Source organism: Aspergillus neoniger (genome assembly GCF_003184625.1).
Source record: "Aspergillus neoniger CBS 115656 unplaced genomic scaffold BO87scaffold_20, whole genome shotgun sequence".
In the NCBI taxonomy this organism is placed as follows: domain Eukaryota; kingdom Fungi; phylum Ascomycota; class Eurotiomycetes; order Eurotiales; family Aspergillaceae; genus Aspergillus; species Aspergillus neoniger.
In genome coordinates, this window is record NW_020291148.1 from 444,005 (window position 1) to 464,956 (window position 20,952).

General features: G+C 47.5%; 5 protein-coding genes across 5 annotated transcripts; 3 read left to right on the plus strand and 2 right to left on the minus strand.

Annotated features, from left to right (window-relative positions):
* Nucleotides 1-4,233: 4,233 nt before the first annotated feature.
* Nucleotides 4,234-7,071, plus strand: BO87DRAFT_377499 (uncharacterized protein). The gene is made up of 4 exons (XM_025623570.1): nucleotides 4,234-5,650; nucleotides 5,705-6,021; nucleotides 6,068-6,183; nucleotides 6,238-7,071. The coding sequence occupies exons 1-4, from the start codon at nucleotides 4,711-4,713 to the stop codon at nucleotides 6,983-6,985; spliced, it is 2,121 nt and encodes a 706-aa protein (XP_025478815.1). The 5' UTR covers nucleotides 4,234-4,710; the 3' UTR covers nucleotides 6,986-7,071.
* A 1,573-nt stretch (nucleotides 7,072-8,644) lies between these two features.
* Nucleotides 8,645-10,097, minus strand: BO87DRAFT_87045 (acetate uptake transporter family protein). The gene is made up of 3 exons (XM_025629642.1): nucleotides 9,288-10,097; nucleotides 9,064-9,232; nucleotides 8,645-9,009 (listed from the first exon to the last, which is right to left on the minus strand). The coding sequence occupies exons 1-3, from the start codon at nucleotides 9,668-9,670 to the stop codon at nucleotides 8,689-8,691; spliced, it is 873 nt and encodes a 290-aa protein (XP_025478816.1). The 5' UTR covers nucleotides 9,671-10,097; the 3' UTR covers nucleotides 8,645-8,688.
* Nucleotides 10,098-10,532: 435 nt separating this feature from the next.
* BO87DRAFT_397878 (uncharacterized protein) lies at nucleotides 10,533-13,181 on the plus strand (the record flags this gene model as incomplete). Its single annotated transcript, XM_025625341.1, has 10 exons — nucleotides 10,533-10,635; nucleotides 10,778-10,873; nucleotides 11,248-11,285; nucleotides 11,321-11,378; nucleotides 11,421-11,488; nucleotides 11,933-11,975; nucleotides 12,220-12,321; nucleotides 12,692-12,939; nucleotides 12,995-13,028; nucleotides 13,105-13,181. The coding sequence occupies 10 exons, from the start codon at nucleotides 10,533-10,535 to the stop codon at nucleotides 13,179-13,181; spliced, it is 867 nt and encodes a 288-aa protein (XP_025478817.1).
* Nucleotides 13,182-17,465: 4,284 nt separating this feature from the next.
* On the minus strand, nucleotides 17,466-17,815 carry BO87DRAFT_377502 (uncharacterized protein; the record flags this gene model as incomplete). The annotated part of the gene is made up of 1 exon (XM_025623571.1): nucleotides 17,466-17,815. Exon 1 carries the CDS (start codon nucleotides 17,661-17,663, stop codon nucleotides 17,469-17,471), a length of 195 nt encoding a protein of 64 aa, XP_025478818.1. The 5' UTR covers nucleotides 17,664-17,815.
* Nucleotides 17,816-19,172: 1,357 nt separating this feature from the next.
* Nucleotides 19,173-20,935, plus strand: BO87DRAFT_397879 (putative MFS transporter; the record flags this gene model as incomplete). Its single annotated transcript, XM_025625342.1, has 6 exons — nucleotides 19,173-19,416; nucleotides 19,471-19,632; nucleotides 19,677-19,785; nucleotides 19,831-19,868; nucleotides 19,918-20,873; nucleotides 20,924-20,935. The coding sequence occupies 6 exons, from the start codon at nucleotides 19,173-19,175 to the stop codon at nucleotides 20,933-20,935; spliced, it is 1,521 nt and encodes a 506-aa protein (XP_025478819.1).
* Nucleotides 20,936-20,952: the final 17 nt, after the last annotated feature.

The following is a 20,952-nucleotide window of genomic DNA, read 5'->3' on the forward strand; positions in this document are numbered from 1 at the left end:
ACACAATGGACTATAGCAAGTCTAATTGTAGTGGGAATATTATGCTATTCAGATTTCTTCCCGGGTATCACAATTCTCAGTCAAGCCTATTCGTACTACTCAAGAGTGAGGGCAGAGTGGCTTACTGCTGGCCTGATGAGAGTGTTCTACTACAGAAGTAATTAACGCTTGCTACTTTGTCATGTATAATTTCTCCGAGATGCTCACATCTCCCTTCCTGCTCTTTCAACAATCCGTCAAAGTTGGTCATATCAGGTTACTACTACCAACTCGAATGAACCAACATTTAGACTTAGGCTCACACATCCTTGGATTTGGTGTAGTGTACCCAACATGTCTCCCACTGCTTGGCTGCTAAAGAAGCCCAGAAGCCGTCTAAACTACGTCTTGAAGACATATTCCTGGGCTAATAACACTACTATTCAGTAGTAGAACAGCAAGCCAATAAGATCGAATGGGGCATTGACCACGTATGTTACCGATGTTTCGTATATAGAGAGATTACGATTGGTCCAGAGTGATAACTCCTGGGTGAAATTGTCGAAGAAAAAGTTTTCACTTCCCTTGACCAGCAGTCCTAAGAGAAGATAGAGGTGTTAGTAGCAGGGAATCGAATCCGTTGCTTCAAAGCTGCAGCTGCTGGAACCGGACTCCTCAGCTTCTTCTGCCTTCTCATGCGAACCGAGTTTTCAGAGTTGAGGTATCGGATATTGCTCCCGAGCCAATGAACATGTTTTCTATCTGTTGAGACAGTGAAGCCAATATCTGGGCATTAATAACATGATTGATTCAGTTTCAAACCAATCTTCCTCGGCTATTAGTAGTCTAATATGGAGTACGTACTATGTTTAGTGTTCTGTTCACTACTTAGTCATTTACCAGCTCTTGTATCTCAGAAAGCATACAACGCAGTAACTTGGTCTCGACCATAAAGCCTAATACCCAACACACAACTCGCACTATATACTAAGTAGCAGTAATAGTACCTCCAACACAATCAAATCTCCGAGCACCCAACCAATCAAGTCCGAACCATTCATACGCACGGAACTTTTCATCCCGGTATGCCGGGCCAAGTAACTTATCACCGGGCTCGAATCTCCGACGCGTCCGAACAATATCCCAACTGAAGTCCACTTTATCCACACTTTTTACACTCACACGCCCTTTCTTTCCATTCCCTCATCCAGGCGAAGCCGGAATATCCGATCCCAAAGACTTGTGTGTCCAGATCTCAACCAACACGCAAATCCCGCAATCTGTTTGGTTGACCTATACCTTGGCGTGCATTGGACTGGATCAACTAACGGTGGACCGGGTGCAGACCGATCGGCTCGTTCCGATAGAACGTAAATTAAATCACCTATCTACCTGTCCATGACTCCATAGGTGGGTGGGTTATGCTAACTACTTAGTTAACTAATTACTCCGTAGGTACTAGTTAGTAAGAAGTTGCCGCTGTTGAGTGTCGTGTTTCAGTATGAGTCTAGATAGAGTTTGATGGGCGTTGCGGGTTCCCGTGGTTTTGGTTGATACTTAGTTACTAGATAGGCTTTCTTCTATGCGTATCTTCGTATAAGGAGTACGAGGTACGTAGTTGTGTTGGTGTCGATGCTGCTGGTTTCTTGTGGTGAAGAATTGTGCTTGGTCAAGGTGCTTGCTAGCTAAGTCTAGCTAGTCAGTTTTCATGCTAGTTTGGCCCACTTGGACTGTGGGAATCTATCCCGTATCCACTTCTAGATGTGTAGCGATGTGCCGACTGAGTTTTGGGAATTGGGATGTGTACTATGTACTCGTCGCTTAAGTGTATACACTCGATATTGATGTCCAGATTTTGGGTGATTTAATATATTGTCAATGATGGCTGGAATCGAGTTACTCCGGACTCCGTATGATTGAATCCCTTTCCTTCCTTTCTAGAAGTAGATATGGCATCAGAAGAGAGCATCCCAGCTAACCAAACGATTGGTCCTAGCCCAGTGGAAAGCGGATATGACAGCCGTCACCATCCTAAAACAATCCTGTCCCGTGCTTGTGGCTTCAAACAGAGATATATCCGACGTTCTCGTAAAATTTTTCTCTCCTCGGAGGGTTAGTAAGCGGAGATAAAAACACCGTTTTTTACTAACTAATTAACTGGTTAGTAACTAAGCGACGGACTAGATTTGAAGGAACGCCATTTGTAGCGATATTTCTTCTCAGTTCCGGGAATATAAACTACATTATTATCATAGTAGAAATGAAAACGAAAAAATCCATATTGGTCCTAGCGTGCGGATTTGAGCGCCCGATCTGGATGGGGTCTATGGAGACTATCTATCTAGTTAATAGCAAAACGCCTACTAATTAGTTACTACATGGCTAGAGACACATGCAGGGAGACCGATTCGGACGTAACCTGGCGGCCATGTTGCGGTCAAGTTGAGTAGGCCACAACACCCTCCCGATGTAACTCTGTGCAACTGCAACAATCACCACAGGGGAGGCATGTACATATGAGACTGGCCTGACTCGTGTGCATAAACTCCGCAGGAGAAAGTATGTAAGCCAACGGCACACACACATACACAATCGCACAGAGGGACAGAGGGAGGGAGGGGGAAAAGGAAAAAGTCACGGGGAGCCAAGAATGAGTTGTTCGTTTCTCATCCCTGTATACTTCAAGTATGGGCGATCGCTGCACGAAAGGTAGCAGTCAAGGCGCAGTGCAGGTAGATGCAGGCAGCATAGCACCCTGTGCGTGCTTTTGCTGTTTGTTTGGCGGGTTGGCTAGCTGAGTGGCTGTTGGGGCGTTGTTAGTTACTTGCTTACCACACACACTAGTGGAAGGATTTGAGTGTGGAAAATCATGGTATGAGAGTGAAACATGATTGAAGAGTAGAGGATGTTATGAAACCGAATTTCAACGACACTTGATAGTTGACTATTTCTCTAAAGCGACAAACAATACTTGATTCAAAACATTAATGAGAACCGTTATCCATCCCTCAGGAGGGTCGTACAAAGCGGAACGGACAATCTGGAATGACGTGCTCAAACCGTTGCGGTCAATCGTAATGGCGGTGGATCAAACCGTCCTGGCTCGATTTTAGTTTCTCCCCGACGGACGGGCGTGCCTGCTTGTTGGGAAACGAGCCGGCAAAAGTGTCAGCCCTGAAGACTTTCTTAACATGACGTACGTGGAGTTGCAAGTTTGATTGCCGTGGAGTCGGGCAATTGACAGATTTTAATAACTTAATATATCTCTGGCTATGTTGGTAGTCAATCCGACGATGCATAATTTTTGAGTACACGTAACCGAAGTGGTGTTCTCGGTGTTCGGTTGAATTGGAAGGGAGAGAGAGAGATACATCATATTTTTGACCGCGCAAGGAGAACCTCCAAAACCATCCAGGAGGGAAAATTTGTCCGATCTCCTCCGATCGAAAAGAGTGGAGCCCGCCGGTTTGTTATGGGTTTTTCGGATGTCTCCTGCTGGTCTTGGGCTGGATTTTATCTTCCGACTAACGCGGTTTTCTGTATGTGCCAGAGGGAAACCCGCGGAAGTACGGGGGGAGGAGAGATGGTTTGTTCTGGGCAGGGTTGTGCCTGAGTGGTCAAATGATTAGTGTGTGTAGTGTGTGCCTATGGTAGTATCGATCAAACATGTAGGAAGTGATATCTCATCACACAATCTCGTTGTTTGTCTAAAATTCTTGATACTATCTATCTGATTCCTAAGGTGCATAACAAGTCTGGGCACTACTTTCTGGATGATATTAAATGTGGTCGCCCCTACTATTAATAACCTGCGGATACTCGTAATGCAGTGTATTACTCATGTTTGGAGTCTCCAATTCGCATCGAGAATTTTTAAGTTGCTGCTCCACCCGGCACCGGCTACTGCAACATCCGAGATCTGGACCTCGTGTCTATTCTGTTGCATTCATTGTATTGTTCATTATGAGGCATTACCATTGTTGTGCGCCGTTATCATAATATAATTTTCAATTTATACACTAATTGCTGAAAAGAAGTGATTGTGAACCTGTCAGGGTGACTCGTTGTTGTACCTGTGCCTGCATTTGTTCCGGTATTGTTGGCCGCCAAACAAACCGATCATTGGCTACGCGTCCAGACAAGCAGAAAATTAGAACGGGAAGGAAAATAAGGGAAAAGAAAAAGGAACGGGGGTTTAAAAAAAAAAGGGAAAACAAGGAACAGGAATTAAATCTCCTCAACTGGCTGCTTGATCTTTTCTGTTTTTTTCCTTTTCAATTTTTTATCTTTTTCAATTTTTTTTTTTCTTCGCTGGGCCTTACCCAATTCGAGGTCCCTGTCCCCTCCACTTTGCAGCCCCTCTCCTCCTCCCACTCAATCAATCAATCATCGGCCCTTCCCCAATCACTCTCTCACTCTCACTCCCTCTTTATTACTATCACTTACTTAGTACTACCACTAACTGCTCTTCCGGCATCCTTCCCTTCCACCTCTTCCTTGAACATCCACCTTCCGAGAGATGGGCTTTTCCTGATAAGGGCAGTGTGCTGACCATTCAGCATTTCCCTCCGTTCATTCATCCTTCCCCCCCGGATTCTTCTCTCAATCATCCTCAATTCCCACCCTTCCGCCTAGACGGTTATCGTTCGATTTTCGCCCATTCTAGAACGATGAACGTCGATGAAGATCGCCAGCTGGATCTGTGAATAATACTTTAGACTCGCGCGTGCGATGGACGCTAGAAATTCCCACCACTATCAGCCAACGGCGCGCTCTTTGGCCACCGACCACGAGCACGTCTTGCCTGTGCTGAGCAAACCAGCTGCTTGGGCCTCTCCCACTACTGCTGTCCATCCAGTCACGATTAATAATAATACCTATCAACATCCTCATCATCCCTACTCTTATCCGATCTCGACATCCAGCCAACCGCTTGCTTATGGCCCTGTTCCGCCGCCGCCCCAGCAATCAATACCTCCGGCCCCCGTCCATGCCGACGCGCAGACCTTCACCACTGAATCTACCCGGCAGGATGTAAACAGGAATGGTGTCACGAAACCCCGCAAATCGCGGAAGTCCAACAATGCCGCCGCGGGGAAATCGACATTGTTCTGGGTGCATACCGATCCACAGTCCGTGTCCGAAGGTACCAGGGAGGAGACACTCAAGCGCATTCGTTCCCATGTCATGTCCGAGCACAACCGCAAGAAACGGCTAGAAAACACGAAACGCTACAAGAGCAAAACCTGGAAACATCTTGCCTTTCAGCCGGTGGAAACTACAGCCTCCAGTTCGTCAGCTGCAGCTCCGTCTTCTTCGGCCCCTTCTGCCGGATCCTTCCCGAAACCAAGTGTCACCGAATCCTCTTCCTTCGGCACACGGATCGTCTCTGATTCTCCCTCCTCTTCTCCATCATCATCCTCTGGTTCATCGTCGCCCGAACAGCGACAGAAGGAAGTACCGCAGCAAGAGCTGGTGGTCACCGACGCGGGCAGTTATCCATCTGTTTCTGCCGAGACAGTGGACAACTACAGCGTCGGCACTCCTTCGCAGAATGCTCTCGCACCCGTGCAGTCCGCAACTCCGTGGGCTTATCTGGGCGGTGCTACCGACCCGTTCAATTCAATGCATACGGTCATGTCGGACCGTATGTGTCGACATCTTCAGCACTGTAGGTTGACTTGCAACAGACTTTGAAAGACGTAGTTCTAACGATCTTCTGCAGTCTTCGACCTGACTCAGCAGGCCTATCCTTTGCAGCGCCGGTATGGACCTAAGTTACGGGATCACTGGACCGCATTGGTTCAACAAGATCCGGTATCATTGCATGCTTGTATATGTGTAGCCGCATCGAATTCCGCCTTGGCAGCAGGGGAGCTCCCGCTGACAGACCCCAACAAGCGGCGTTCTAGCGTGCTACTTCTGGACACGTTCCACCATCGGGGTGAGACGATTAAACTAGTTAACGAGGGATTATCGGATCCGATCAAGGCCTCCAGTGACCAGCTGATTGCCGCCGTGTCAATCCTTTTGACTATTGAGGTTAGTACTGCTGAACCATTATGTAAGAGGTTAGCTAACTGGTCAGATTGCATCTGGCAATGCCGACTATCTCAAAATCCATCTGGCCGGTCTCCGACAGATGGTAGGCATGAGGAAAACCTTCGCGGATGTACCGCCCGACGTTCGATTCCAGATATCATGGTCAGTTTAACCCAAGCTTTGGTGGAGTCTGTGGGCCGGGACTGACTCGAGTAGGACTGACATCCGTGTGGCGTGCATGGCCGGCACCAAGCCCATATTCCCTTTTATTCGTTACGCCCGTCCCTCGCAATTGGCGCTTATGCCTCCTAATGAAGATCTACTAATTTTAGCTACGCGTTTGACACAATTAATTGAGATACCCGGCATCTTTGGGGATGCCATGTCCAAGATGATATATGACCTGGCCGCATTGACGTGGTACTGCGAATGGATCAAGAGCACAACGCAATACCAAGACTTTGACGACGAGACGGAGGACTACTTCAACACCGAAGTCCTGTACGTCGAATACTCCCTCCATGAGGACCGGTACACGGCGACAGGTGAAATCAAGATGGAAGCCACCATCGAAGGCTGCGTTCGGCTGGCATGCCTGGTGTTCCATAACACCGTCATTTGGGGCTTCTACCCGCACATCGCGCCGGTGTTCCCCAAACCGGTGACTGCGCTTCGTTTTGCGCTGGAAAGCACGATGAGTGCTGGATACTTTGAACTGTGCCGGGATGTGCTGATCTGGATCCTGTTCATCGGGGCGTGCAGTTCGCGGCTGCTACCGGAGCGGACCTTTTTCGTGAACGAGCTTGTTTCGGTACTTCGAGAAGACGGAAGCATCCACTCGTGGCAGGACCTCCGAGCCCTACTTCTAGGCTTTTTCTATGCGGACCGGAGTTACCTGACTCCGCTACGAGAACTATGGGAAGAGATTGAGATGAAGCTCCGCGCACCGCACGAATGTATATAGACCCGACATAAGACTCATACATAGGACTGATCGCATGTTTCATGTGGCATGTATGATATATTAATGAGATATGGTATATATGACAAAGCTGCCGCAATCGTTACAATTCCCACAATTCTACTACTTATCCACACATGATCCTCTCGATCATGAAGACAGGATGATCAACCAATCAGTCATAATCCGAAATATCACACCATCCGGGATCCCGACTTAACCAAGCCCGAAAACAGGACAGTAAGCCCCAAAACCAAGCCTTGTACAAAAAATCCCTCACCCATACCAATTGAACAAACAGTCGCCTCCCAATAACACAATCCCAACCACCCACACCCTCTCCCACACCAACAAACGATGAAACAAAAAAAAAAACAACCACAAAAAATAATTATGATTAAAGAAAAGCTATGAAAAAGAAAGAATCCACTTACACGAACACATTCAAAAAGTCCACATTGGCAGAACCCAGCCAACAGCAGCGGATTGGACAATCGATCTCGGGATCAATCAACTAAGTATGAACTAACTAGTGTCCGTAAGTAGTGAGGTTATTTTTTTTCTGACATTTCCGAGAAATTTCCGTCCGAGCGAATCCCGCCCGATTGCCGAGTCTCTGCCGCTGCCGCTGCCGGTCGGTCGGTGTGAAGAGAGATAAATACTTACGTCGGTCTCTTCGTTTCACTGCTAGCTACTGTAGCCTTGCGCGCTTATTATTTTTCTCATCTCTTTCTTTCTCTTTCGTCCCTGCTTGTTTCTTTTGTATAATTTCAGCTATAATCTATACAGCCTGGTTCCATAGCAGGGCAGATTGGGTGTGGTTACTGATACGACTACTATTGCTATACTACATGTCTATACACTAACAAAGTATATTTACACAAAGAAAAGCGAACAGAACTACTAATTGACAGCTTGGAAACGGCCCGCCGACTTACCTTCCAAAATTACTTGATTGATTGTTTGACTCCTATTCTTGGTTTCAACTTGTGCGACGTCGGAGAGTTCGCAACGTTGACAAAGTGTCAAGCGACCGGGATATTATTTCTTTGTTCCGTGCGGTCGGGGATTACTTACTACTACTACTGACTATTGAAGCTTTTCTTCGAAGGTTTGAAGAGTGAGTTGCATTGCATTGTGTTGCGTTGCGTGCAGGTTATAGTTTCTTGCTTTCTTTTTTATACTTCTTTTCTTTTCTTGTTTATGCTTTCTCTGTTTGTGTTGGGGTATATAAGGTCTAGCAGGACTGCTGCGCAGGACTTGGGGATGGATGGATGTCTTTGACAAAGGAATGAGGTAGGTGTTTAACAGCATTTACTTCAGGTCAAGCTGACATAAATCATGTATTCATTCAAGGTTAATCATTTCATTAACAAAAACTAAACATCCAAAACCAACGCGTCCCCTGCCCGTCGCACTCGACAACGGACTGCTCCATCATTATTACCCAGGTTCCGATAATATATATCCCAAAGGAAACGAACACAATAAACAAAACACTGCTCTGGATTGTTTGGACCCGCTGCAGAGGGCTTGCACGTCTTCACAAGACCCTCGAGTGGTCTACAACCTGGACCATTCCCCGCGCAGCAATGGCCTTACTAGAATGGGTATCTGAAACATAACAACTGCAGGTGTATTACTCTTTCTTTCAAAAGGCTCCTTTCAACGCGACCATGTCGATGGCCTGAACCCACGCGACTGACTTAGACAGTCTCACGGGGGGTCTTAGCACGGCTACGAGCAGTGGGAGACCAGGGGAAGTGAGCAACAGGGATGATGAAGAAGCTGTTGCTGCTGTCGGCAATACCGGCCAAGGCGTTGTACCAAGCGGCGAATGCAGCCAGGAGACCGAAGAAACCACCTGCCTTAATGACGGGGGTGTTGGGCTCGCCAGCCGAGTTCCGCTGCAGGTAACCAACACCAAGCAGCAAGAAGGTCAGGTCCAGGAACAGGAAGAGGCAGAAGAAGGCGACAGTGGATCTCAGAGTGCAGAACAGCAGGACGGTGGTGAAGATGAACCAGCCCTAAGGAGGATTGTTAGCGCGACGCTCATTCTTCCAGCCATTGAGCAAGCTTACCAGCAGGTACAGTCCCATCGAGTTGTAAAACATGGTGGCGCCACCGGCGGATTCAATCGACGACTCGATCTCGAACCCACCGGGGGTCAAGATAATGGCGAAAGAGATCCAGAAACCTCCGTAGGAGGACAGAGCAGTGGCACCGAAGGTGTTTCCGACAGCCATTTCCCTATCAATAACGATCAGCATTTCATTTCGAGGGTGTGGCAACAGGGAGTACCTACCACATGCCAGCAAGCAACTGAACGAGACCACCATATCCGAAAGCCAGACCAACGACGATGTTGTTCGCAGAGATACCACGGGTTCCCATGTTGATCAAACTCAGGATGAAAGTGGTGAGGGCGAAAGCGCAGAGACCCAGAGGCGCCGGGTTGGCGAACTTGCGCTGCTCGACCGACTTGTACAGACCAGGCTGAAATTCACCTCCGAAGGGGCGCAGGTTGGCCTCCTTGGTGTTGACGTGAGCCATGGGTCCATAGCCAAAACGCGCAGCAGCTCTGGCGGTCTCCTCAGCGGTCAACTCGTGGGTCAAGGGAGCACTGCCGTTGCTGCCATTCTCGAGCTCAGGAGCCATGTCCTTCTCAATAGGGTGTTCAGCAGACATGATGATTATAGGGTGGAGATAATCCGATCAAGGATCAAAAGGTATAGGAGGGAGATTGATTATAATGGTTTAAGATCAAAGAGCAATCCAGCTAGCTGGACGGTGGAGGGAGATGAATATATATGAAACCACGGAGAGGGGAAGAGGAGGAGTTCAAAAAGAAAAATGATGCGCACAGCTCTGCTGGCCGGATCAGCAAGGTATCTTGACGACGACTGGGACCGTGCAAGATGTAAGAGGAATAAATAGAAGCAATGAGGAGAGAGGACAAGGGAGAAGAGGGGAAAAGGCGGCGGTCAAATAAGAAATAGGAAGTGGCCCGGCCTGACAGTGCTTCTCGCTGGGATTAACGGACTTTGGGATGAGACCCAACCCGGACGAGCGAAGGTTGCAGGGAGCCAGCAATTCTACCGGATTTGGGAGGAAGGACCGTTAGTTGAGTTTAGCCTGGGATTTTAGTTGGTTTGGTAAGTTCTCCTCTTTTTTTTTTATTCTATTTTATTTTATTTTGATGCTCCATTTTATTTTATTTCATTTTCATTCGACATTTTCTCCATGGGATCCGTTGGTTAGCGTTGATCTGAGCAAAATTTGGGAAATTTTTCTTTTTTTCCCTCCTCCCCTCACCCCATCTGTCTTTTTTGGGGGCATAATCTAGGCTGTTATTATATCATATTATTATTTTTATTATTACGGTGTCACCATGATTTTTATTACTTTATCATGCTTTGTCGGCGATGCGCAGGAGTGGAGCGGCCGAATTTAGCGTTGGCTTTTAAAAAGATGTGCAGGAATCCACCTGACGGGCCACTCCCGTGTGTGTGAATGTCCCTAATTGACGACTAGAAGTCAGGCTAACACAATGGGTCTCGCTGGCGAGAACTTGGACGCCGTTCACCATCACCAGAGACACAGACAAGAGGGAGGCGCCGATCCTCCATCATTCTGCGGTATTCTCTCCATTCGTCCATGAACATCCCATTGGAGGCATGGGGGATTAGACTTTCCGCAAACCATGGGCAAGCGGGGGAGAAGAAGGGCTTTGCCATCGTCTTAGAGGGTTGTTTGATTACCTAGGTTAAAGGGCTGGAGGGAATAACCCCATAGGGCCCCAAAATGCAGGGTGGAAGGAACATGGCTCCATTCGTCCAGCAAGGGCTGCAGACTCAACACGCGGACAACCTCTCAGATGGCAAATCCTTCGTGTGTGTGTGTCTCTCTCTCTCTTCCTCTAGTCGACGACCGGGTATCGCCTAAGAACGATTGACTTTCCAAGCCCGGGGAAAGCAAGGGCAGGTGGAGATTAAAGGCGCCCGAGGTCTGGGGAAAGAGCCAATTAGCGTAGTAAGAAGCTGCCACTGGAGACTCGACCTCCGAGGCGTGCGTTGTTATTGGTGTAATCCATCAGATGTCTTCGGCCGTAGTGCTGCCTTAGTCAGTAATACGGTAATATGGATGTATCTCTCTTGCTGAGCTGGAGTGGTCACGGGTGTGTTGTGTATCGCTCCAACTGACTGCTAACTTAGCAGTATTTGTTTTCTCACCAGTTGCAATAATAAGCACTGTGTACATTCCAGGTCTCATGCCATATGGTCTGGATTATTCTACAATCCTTGTATATTTATGTATATCATTTATGGGGCTCTATAGATTATGATTGCCATCTCGTATGATGTGGCCCTTTTCTTTCTTTCTTTCTTTCTCTTCGGTTACCAGCCACCCTCGCTACTACTAGTAGTTCTGTAGTAAGTCCCTCGTAGTCCATCGACTAATCGATCGCCAAACGGTGCGGCTGTTCCCTCCTCCAAAAGGGTACGGGTAAATTAATTACATACGAACATCAGTCTCCAACCGGATCATCCGCGGAAGCTGTGCTGTCACTTCCATTACTGGATGTCACCCCAAGCGGGCAGTAAGTACTTAGTAAGTAACTGAGGCAGTAATGTGACTCTCATGGGAATTTCTCATTTTTGAATCCCATCCGTCCGTCACCCAGAGTAACGGCGGTGACGGTATGTCTCGTGTCTATCGTTGGATCTGTTGCAAGGGAAGAGAAAGAAAAAAAAATGTTCATTCATCCGACAACATCAACCCCAGCAGTTCCCTTCCCATTCCGTCCGATCTAAAATGCACTGCACGATGGCCAAGTAGCATCTAACCCGAAAAGCTGAGCCCACGCCTCCATTGCCGCAAGGAGGTGTGACCCGACCGAAGATGACCCAGTTCTGGTCCCATACAAGCTAAGGGTTAGTCTACTTTTAGTTGGACGCTGTGGCTCATTGGAGAAGTCCTAGCTGGGTGACTGGTGGAGAGTAGTAATACACAGTAAGTAGTAGTTTAGTAGTACAGTTGCTTTGGCAGGTGCGGTGATTGCGGGCCCTTACCTCTCGCATCACTTCTACTACTGCTAAGTTAATCCTGCGCCGGGGCCTGTGCCTAACTGAGCTTTAGTAGTTCTGTTAGCTGACCCGGCTGCGACCGTACCTGCTTTTTTGCTTACTTACTGCTTGCTTGCTGAGCAATCACTTAATGATCCCAGGTGTGGGTAGGGGGGAAAACGGGACCGGGCCCGAAATCTGAAGCTTTCCGAGTCTCAAACCGAAGGGTCATACCGTTCTCTCCAAGCGCCCTTAATACATTGACTAGATGCAGTGTGAGATGCAGGCAACGCGGCTGTGTGGGTTCTACTCAATATGCTTAATCTTCCTTTTGAGATTGCTTATGAGGGAATTATTTTTTTTCTGCAGGATATCTATCTAATATCTGACTCTCTATCATAGGTATCCTGACTCAATTGTACGGAGCAGCCGGTTCGTTTTCAGTGGAAACTACGGAGAACCTTCTCTCCGTTGATCGCCGTGACGTTGAGCATAATTCCGGTACATGCGACATTATCAGCCATTGTCCGCGCAACCAGAAGGGAAAAAAATGGAAAAAGTAAAAAATAAAAGTACGATGTTGCCATCGACAGGATCAGCATTCAACCTAGAGAGCAGCTATCTTCATGCTACATCAGACTAGATACTGCTAGACACGAGACGAACACTTCCATCTGGGTCGACCCCCATCGGCTCCAGATGGGTAGATTCCCCGTGTGCGGCGGCGGTGGCGGATGCCACCCGACAGACAGACAGACAGAACCAACGATTCTGGATCCAGTAAATATCTATAAGAGAGGTTTGGGGATAGACTCCGTTCTCGGTCTGTTTCGTCGCGGCACAAAGGGACGCATCCCCACTTGGAGCGCCTCTTGGCGACCGTTCTGCCGCGTCGCCGATTTTCTCTCTCACTCACTCTCTCTTTTCTTTGCCTGTTCGTGTCAAGCTCAAACTCGGAACGTCGCCAGCCGCGTCTCCGAGTTGGCTCCCTGAAGCAGCTACCAGTTCCTCCCCCCTATTCTCTTCCTCCCCTCCTGCCTGCTCTCCCGTCCACAGCCTCAATTGATGGCGTACGAACAAGCTCAAATTGGCCCGGGACCCAGTCTCCCACTGCTCATCGTCATTTAAAATGAACCCCCCTTTGACACTTTTGACACTGACAGGAGGGTAATCCCTGAGCAAATGTCCGTTAAGCTAGTCAGATTGTAAATTAAACATTCGATAGTTAATCAGTCGGGTCTTTTGAAGGTGGAAAAGCAAAGCTGTCAAAAAGTAATGAACCTCGAGCTTATCATGACAGCTATACCAACAATAATACTCCGTATACTACTCAGTAATCATTTTAGCCAAAGAGCTGCTTTCACTTTAGCCATTACTAGTTTCGCACAATACTTGCTTTTTCATTTATTTATTTCCGTTATATTTTATTTCCCTGTCCCTTTCCCTATTCTGTACGTACGTACCTCGGCAGCCACGGAGTTCGGGTCGGTAAGTAAGCCGTCAAAAAATTTCTCTCTTGTTCTCTGCTATCCCTACTACCATCCTTACTAGCTAAGCTAGCTAGCCTAGCAAGCCAGCATGCCAGGTACGACGCACACAAAACCTTCTTCCCTCTTCCTGCAGGGTTTTCTTCAAAATGCGAGCGAGCGAGCGGCGTTTCTCCAGCAACAGACGAAGCCAATTGCTTCTAGAGCGATTAGTCTAGTTTGCATCCCATTCCTTCCTAAGACTTCCTCGTCTCCGACCGGGAAGCTTGTTCCTAGCGAAGACGACGACGCTGCTGCCGGCAAATGCTCTGCAGGGCGAGACCAGTATGCAGGTCGCTGCACGAAGACGGAGCCACACCAAACCAACCAACCTAGTAACACGCCGTAGTAATCCGTATCTACTTACTAGTCTAGATAGATACAAGTTCAGTCCAGTCCAATTCAATCCTCGTATGACTCCCTCCCTCCCTCACTGGACTACTCAAAACCTGCGCTGCGCGCTTTGGCTCCGCTCTAGATCGTGGTCCGGTCATGGCACTAAATCCTGCAGCCAAGAAATGAACTTTCAACGAATCATTTCATCATCCTGCAATCCCTGTCCCAACAAATAAATTATCCACCTATCTGAAGTTTGCGAGAAAAAAAAAAAAATAGGAAGATTTTTTCTTTGCGAAAAAGCTCGGTCGCGGTTCGTTCAGTTCAGTTCAGTTCAGTTCAGCTTGTGCGGCGGGGCCCAAGACTTTTTTTTTTTTTTTCTACTGATGGCGCCACTTGTAGATACTAAATAGATGGATGGATATGGACTCGCCTGAGAGAATAAGTAGTAGTAGAGAAGAGAAGCGATGATGGTGTGGACAGTGGAACACACCCATCTTCAGCCTACGGGATCCCGGGCCGGCAATTACTCCATCTCACTAAATGCAAAAAGCCTACTCCGTGCGGTGTACCCACGATGGGATGGAATGGAAGATGGCTTCATATGCCTGCTTAACAGTGGATAAGTAGTTAGTTAGCTAGTTAACTTACATCCATCCATCTCCATAGTCAAAAATGATATCTGCCTAAGCTTAGTAGTAAGGCAATTTGCACGTGCACGAATCCATCATCTCTTTGTCTTGTCTTGTCTTGGCTAGGCTACTTATTATATGATATTACGCAGTAGTCCCCATTTATATTATTATTTATTATATTACAATATATTATTATTATTGTTATTATCATCACACACACACACACCTTCAATTAATACGTACTAGTAGTAGTTATTGGGTCTAGGCAGAATTAGGCGTGAGAAGCAATTTACCAGTGTCGGGATGTGTCTCACACTCTTAGTAGGATGGATGTCTGTGTGTGTGAGTGATTTAGTGCTTACCATGTTCATTTAACGGAGGGAGTACGGAGTACACTAATGTAGGTAATCTATCTGCTGGTCCAGGTTGTGGTTTTATGGGAACCCTTAATGGGAGGATAGTAGGGTGTTATTTGCCGGAGATGAGTTTGGGTTGGTTTGTTGTTTGTGGGAAATTAATACATCAGTTGGGTTATACTACGTAGTTAGTCGGAGGAAGAAGCACACGTAAAGCTTAGACCATCATGTCGGAATAGGCCGCAGTATTATTTCTTTCCGTCTTGAGCATGTTGGAGGGATGATATCTTTTCTTTTCTTTTTTCTACTTATTTTCATGGCTATTTGTGATCAGGTTGAATACATACGAGGAAATGTGTGATTGTCATGGTAAACCCTGTTCGTACAGAGTAGATCGTGAAGATCCCATCTGACCGATTTCATCAATTCAATTCTATATTTTCTAAGTAATAGTAGTACTATTGTAAATGCTATTCTAGGTTTATCATGCCTTGTAGGGATTCAAAGTTTGATCGGGTTCTATCTACTATCTACTATTTAGTACGGTAGTACTATTGATTATCTTGAGTTTGAAAAAGGTTTTTGTAGTATGATGTAACTCCATCGGGCAAGTGAAGAAAAAAAAGATAAATATATTTCCAGTTGGTATATGTCCGTGTGACGGAAGATTTTTCCAATCTATTGAATGTTAATTTTCGGTCTATTTCTTTTCTTTTTTCTTATCACATGTGTGACTTGCACTCTGGTGTTTTGTTTAGATTCTATTAATGGGATTTATTATGCAGCTTGTGTATGTATCTTGCATCCTACTTACCCCTCATGGATATGAACATCATGTTTTGTGATGTGTGAGCAGAGATGAGGGGAATAATCCTGCATACACTGGCACTCGGAGAAGTACTATTTCTCCGCATGGTACACAGAATAAGCACACAAAATGGGTGGGAGAATATGTACCATGTACATGTGCACACCCACGTGGTGCATTACTTAGCTCTATTGCTTAATCCCGGGAGTATCTGCTTGGTTGCCTATCTGCTGGTTCTGCGGGGGAATTGCAGGATCCTGGTGCGTTAGTGGTCCACGTCACTGTGTTCCAAATTTGGACTCGTAGATGCAGCGGAGGAGTTGCTTTTGCTTGAGACGTATGCTTTGGTAGGCATTTCCTCTTTTCTTTTTCGGTTACGGTTCAAGGGATATCCCTGTGTGCAGACATGCTACTTTGGGAAGGACATCCACTCACTGCATCTTGGTACGGGTCACACACTTGAAATGAGTATGACCCTGTCGACGATCAACTGTCTGGGCAAAGGATCTGACTATTGATGATGGGCAATGGGCACGGTCGTGGATCGTGATTGCATGTATGTTGGGGTAGACAGCCTGCACAAGGTCACGGGATGATGAGAAGTGAGGGGGATCGACGGCTTATCGGAGGGAGGGGATTTTGAATCTGATATTGCTGATCGAGCTGACACGATGCTCTCTAACGCTGCCGACGCCTAATTTCGCTAGTTACGGGTGATCTCACGGATTCAGAGAATGACACATCGGGCACAGCTTCTGAGACTTGCTAGTAGAGCAGCACTTGCAAGGTCAAACCGTGGATGATGTTCCTTGCGTCCGGACCGCCCTTGTTTGTTGTCTGGTCGGTTCCACATCCACGCTGCTGGTACCGAGACCCTGGAAATTGGGCTGTGGATGGCCATCATCCTTGGGTTCTTCTTGGGGTCTGGGGATTTCCCGTTCCCCGCGGCCATCCGTAGAGGTGGCTTGGTATAGATCCTGCCTGGGCAAATGACAAATGATGAGACGTGTTGCTCTATACCCTCGGCTCGGCGGAGCGGAGAAACAAACCAAAGTCTTACGTTCAAGTTCGAATAAATCTGGAGCTCTCCTTCCAAGAAGCTATGCGCCACATTTGGAAGGACTCGTATTAGGGTCCACTGTAGCTTGGAGGATATTCCACTTTCTCATATTCTTCTTGCTTTTTTCGTCGAAGGTCTCTCTTTGTCCTTCTTAAGCCTGGTCCCCGCCTGCGGAGATGCGGTAACTTGAATTCTCGGATATGACTGGCTGGGAGACGGTTCCAGAAGTCCCGGCACTGCTTCTGATAGTACACTTGCCGTATTGCTCGCTCTAGGTTTAGAACCCACTCGATATTGAACAATGATGCAATTTTTGTGTGTGCGTTTTTCTGCTCTTCTTCCACCTTCGTTATCTCTGCTACGCCCATTTTTGAGTTACAGCTGGTGGAGTAGGTCCTGGACAATGGCCATTGTATCGAGGTTGGGGAAAGTAGGCGGCTGGAGCAGGAAACCGGGTTTGTCCGTGGCCAGATTGAGCCGGTCCACATTGAGTAGAATCTTCGAATCTGAAGCGAAAGTAGAATTCAGTCCAAATGCTCACGGCTCCATAGTTCATGCAACAAAGCAAAAACAGCAAGTAATCTTCACTTACTAGTCAGTAGATGGCTAGATGGGTTGCTAGAATCCCGTGCCGTCTAAGCACGACGCCTTGTAGATCTTTGTCTTTCACCCACGCGCCTTCGGGCTATCTTAGCCCCATCACAACATGCCAACCAGGTGGCAAGCTAACATAGTCACAATTCGTTCAAAGTCAATCACAGCCGGCGTATGTGACGATCTTTGGTGGGATGATGGTTGGATCGAGTGATGGTGTTTGTTGATGTGGGGAGGAAGATCTACAGAAGAAGCGGTCTGGCATCCTCCCGGTTTCCTCGCCAGCAGAGGCAGCGCCATCACCAAATTGGCGTCAATGACTATCGAGGGTCCAAGTGGAATCCAGTGGATTCCTCGGCTCTATCCTTCGATAGTAGGAAAGCGGCGGGGTGTTGAGAAGTCTTCGAGACGAACTGTCGTTCTTCACGCGCTTCACCGACTCGATAGTGGCATGTTGACTGATGGCAAAATGACAAATCTGCTGATAGACCAGATGCTGCTCCGAAGATCATGAGCTGCAGTGATCGGGATTTGCAGTGCTCATTGCTTTTTGCTGATGCAGCACGTGCATGTCAACCAGAAAACAAACCAGCCAAAACAAGCAAGAACTCGCCGACCATCAATACTGCCACTTGTTGATCGCAACTCTCTTCTCTCAATTGCTCACTTACTCTCCCACAGTCAGCGCAGCTCAGGATGCAGATTAAGATGCTTTCATAGATCATACCATTGCCACAATAGTATCTGCTGGGAACTGCTGCGTCGATTGTGATCTTGCTCTGTAGAAGCGAGTACGCGAAGGCGAACTGCTTCACGATGACTCTGAAAGCATACTAATCATAACAGAAGTGAGGACAGACTAGCAGCATAGAAGCTATGGCTGCATTCATGCATTCTGATTCATCTGCATTGCCGTTATGCTCTACCTCGGTCGCGTCGCACCCAGATGGTCCTCACCACAATCTCATCGAGCCATGACTTGGTAGCTGGGCAGTCTAGACTTTTGTCGAAAGAAGATCCGAGGACGCGATGCGTCGAAGAGTGATAAGGTGTCTGTCATTATCTTGACAGATTCGCGTCGTGCGGGGTTGATAAGCTGCAGACACGATATCCCCGTGAAATCCGGCTTACGACCTTCTCTTTCTGGAGCGATCATCCTGATGGTCTTGACATTCAGGGTCTTTATCAGTGATATCAATCTCTACCAGTATCTTTACTTCCTGACTAACTTCAAAGAGAAGGTGCATTGCGCGCTGCCTGTCAGGTGATGCTGATTGATATCGACTGGCCAGCTGTCACTCAAAGCTGGCTATGACTTACAAGCGTGCTCACACGTGGCTCATTGCCCATTATCTATTAGAACTCACAGTCAAGCAACGATATCGGCTGCGTAGATTCAGCTATATGGGAGGCTTCGAGCTTTTGCAGGGATCGGATCCTCCGATAGCCTGATCAGATACTGATTGATACAGAAGCCCGCGGGGTTATCCATCTTCAAAGGGGTCAAACCACCCCAAGTCCTGTTGCTAAATACCCGCTAGTATATTAAGACCAAACCTGGGGGCCAATTAAAGCAATCAGGATGTGCAATCAGTCGGCCGAGCACATTACCTTTTCACATTCGGCAGGCGCCTGCACAAGCATATCATGGTTATCGAGGCGATAGCAGTTCAATCCTTGAGAGCCAGTGGGGTATAAGAAAGGTGCAGGGAAATGGCTTCACCTGTGAAGTACCTCATATTCTGCCAAAGTAATCTCGAGCCGCGTACAACCATTGAGGACCATCAGACGAGGAATATGGTTGAAACCATGACAGATTCTATATCAGGAAAAGATGACAAGGTGGTCGCCACAAGTGCAGTTGACACCGAATCGAAGGTCGACGGTCATGTATCCCTTGGCCAGGCCGATGCAGCATTGGAGTACCTTCATGCTGGCGAGGTGGCAACTTTCTCTGATATCGATGAGAAAAGGCTGGTTCGCAAGATCGACTGGATGGTTGTGCCCTTAATGTGGGCGATCTACTTTCTGCAATACCTAGACAAAATTCTAAGTCAGTGTGTCGCGACAGCGTGCTCTATTCGACCCAGAAGCTAAACGATTGCAGTCAATTATGCATCGGTCATGGGCCTTCTTGATGACACTGGCATGCGGACAGACCAATTCTCAAACCTCGCTTTGGCATTCTACGTATCATACCTCTTCTTTGAACTTCCAACTGGGTATTTCATGCAGCGTTTGCCAACTGCAAAGTACTTGGGAATGAATGGTAAGACACTCAATAATCCCATATTGGCGATGCTGACGAATAAGTGACCCTATGGGGCCTTTTGACAACTCTGAATTGTGTTGCGAAGAACTTTCCCGGACTTGTCGTTCTTCGAGTGCTCCTAGGATGTTTTGAAAGTGCTGTAGCACCTGCGTAAGACACCATCTGGCGTAGCAAGGACTTGCCTAACGAGATTAGATTGATTCTGATAACCTCCATGTGGTACAAGAGAAACGGTATGCAATAAACCCCGCTGATCAATTCATATTCACTAACCTAGTGAAGAACAACCTAAGCGCATCGGTTTCTGGTACCTGGGCACAGGTACCGCGACCATATTAGGCGCCCTCGTTGCATACGGGCTGCTTTTCTACGAAGGAGACAAGTTCTACTCCTGGCAGATCATGTTCTTGATCTTCGGGCTCATTACTATTGCAGTTGGGATCACGGTTATTGTTGTCTTCCCAGACAATCCTATGAAGTCCCGCCTCAGCCATGAAGAGAAGTTAATGGTAATTGAGCGTCTTCGCGAGAATCGGACGGGTATCGAGAACAAGCATTTCAAAAGGGAGCAATTCTTCGAGGCTTTCAAAGACCCTCAGACCTACCTGATCGCTATAATAGTTGCATCGGGGAACATTAGTAATGCAGCCATCAGCAGCTTCTCGGCCTTGATCATCAAGAATTTCGGATTTGATACCAAGGAGACTGAGCTACTCACGATCCCGGGCGGTGTCGTCAGCGTGATAAGCATCCTACTCGGTACGTACTTGGCAGGCCGCTTCGACCAGCGGTGTTTCTGCATCATTGGCATTCTATGCTCTGGACTCCTTGGAGGTTGTCTCATGGCATTCGCTCCGAGTGACAACAAAGGCGCCAAGTTGGCAGGAAACTACCTGACCAACTGCGTCGGCTCAGCACTTCCCTTGCTTTATTCTACCGTCGGCGCGAATGTCGCCGGTCATACCAAGAAAGTGACTATGAATGCAATCGTCCTGATGGCCTTCTGTCTGGGTAACATTCTAGGCCCGTTGTCGTTTCGCACTGAGGACGAGCCAGAGTACATGCCAGCCAAGGTCGCCATTGTGGCCACTGTCTCTGTTGCGATAGTGTTCACCGTGGCTCTCAAGTGCTACTACATCTGGGAGAACCGACGACGCGATAGAAAGTGTGCAGGGCTCCAACATGAAGAGAATTCCGAGTTTTTGGACCTTACAGACAAGGAGAACCTTGAGTTTAGAGTGAGCGCGTATCTTTTTGGTAAATTTAGCGGTACTAACATGGTCTACAGTATAAACACTGAGCTAAAAAGAAGATTAA

Bases quoted from the DNA above. Each gene is read 5' to 3' on its own strand.
- BO87DRAFT_87045 (XM_025629642.1), bottom strand. From the start codon at position 9,670: ATGTCTGCTGAACACCCTATTGAGAAGGACATGGCTCCTGAGCTCGAG. The intron at 9,233-9,287 runs GTAGGTACTCCC...CGTTATTGATAG, and splicing joins CAGTTGCTTGCTGGCATGTG to GGAAATGGCTGTCGGAAACA. The intron at 9,010-9,063 runs GTAAGCTTGCTC...AATCCTCCTTAG, and splicing joins CGATGGGACTGTACCTGCTG to GGCTGGTTCATCTTCACCAC.
- BO87DRAFT_377499 (XM_025623570.1), top strand. From the start codon at position 4,711: ATGGACGCTAGAAATTCCCACCACTATCAGCCAACGGCGCGCTCTTTG. The intron at 5,651-5,704 runs GTAGGTTGACTT...GATCTTCTGCAG, and splicing joins GTGTCGACATCTTCAGCACT to TCTTCGACCTGACTCAGCAG. The intron at 6,022-6,067 runs GTTAGTACTGCT...CTAACTGGTCAG, and splicing joins CAATCCTTTTGACTATTGAG to ATTGCATCTGGCAATGCCGA.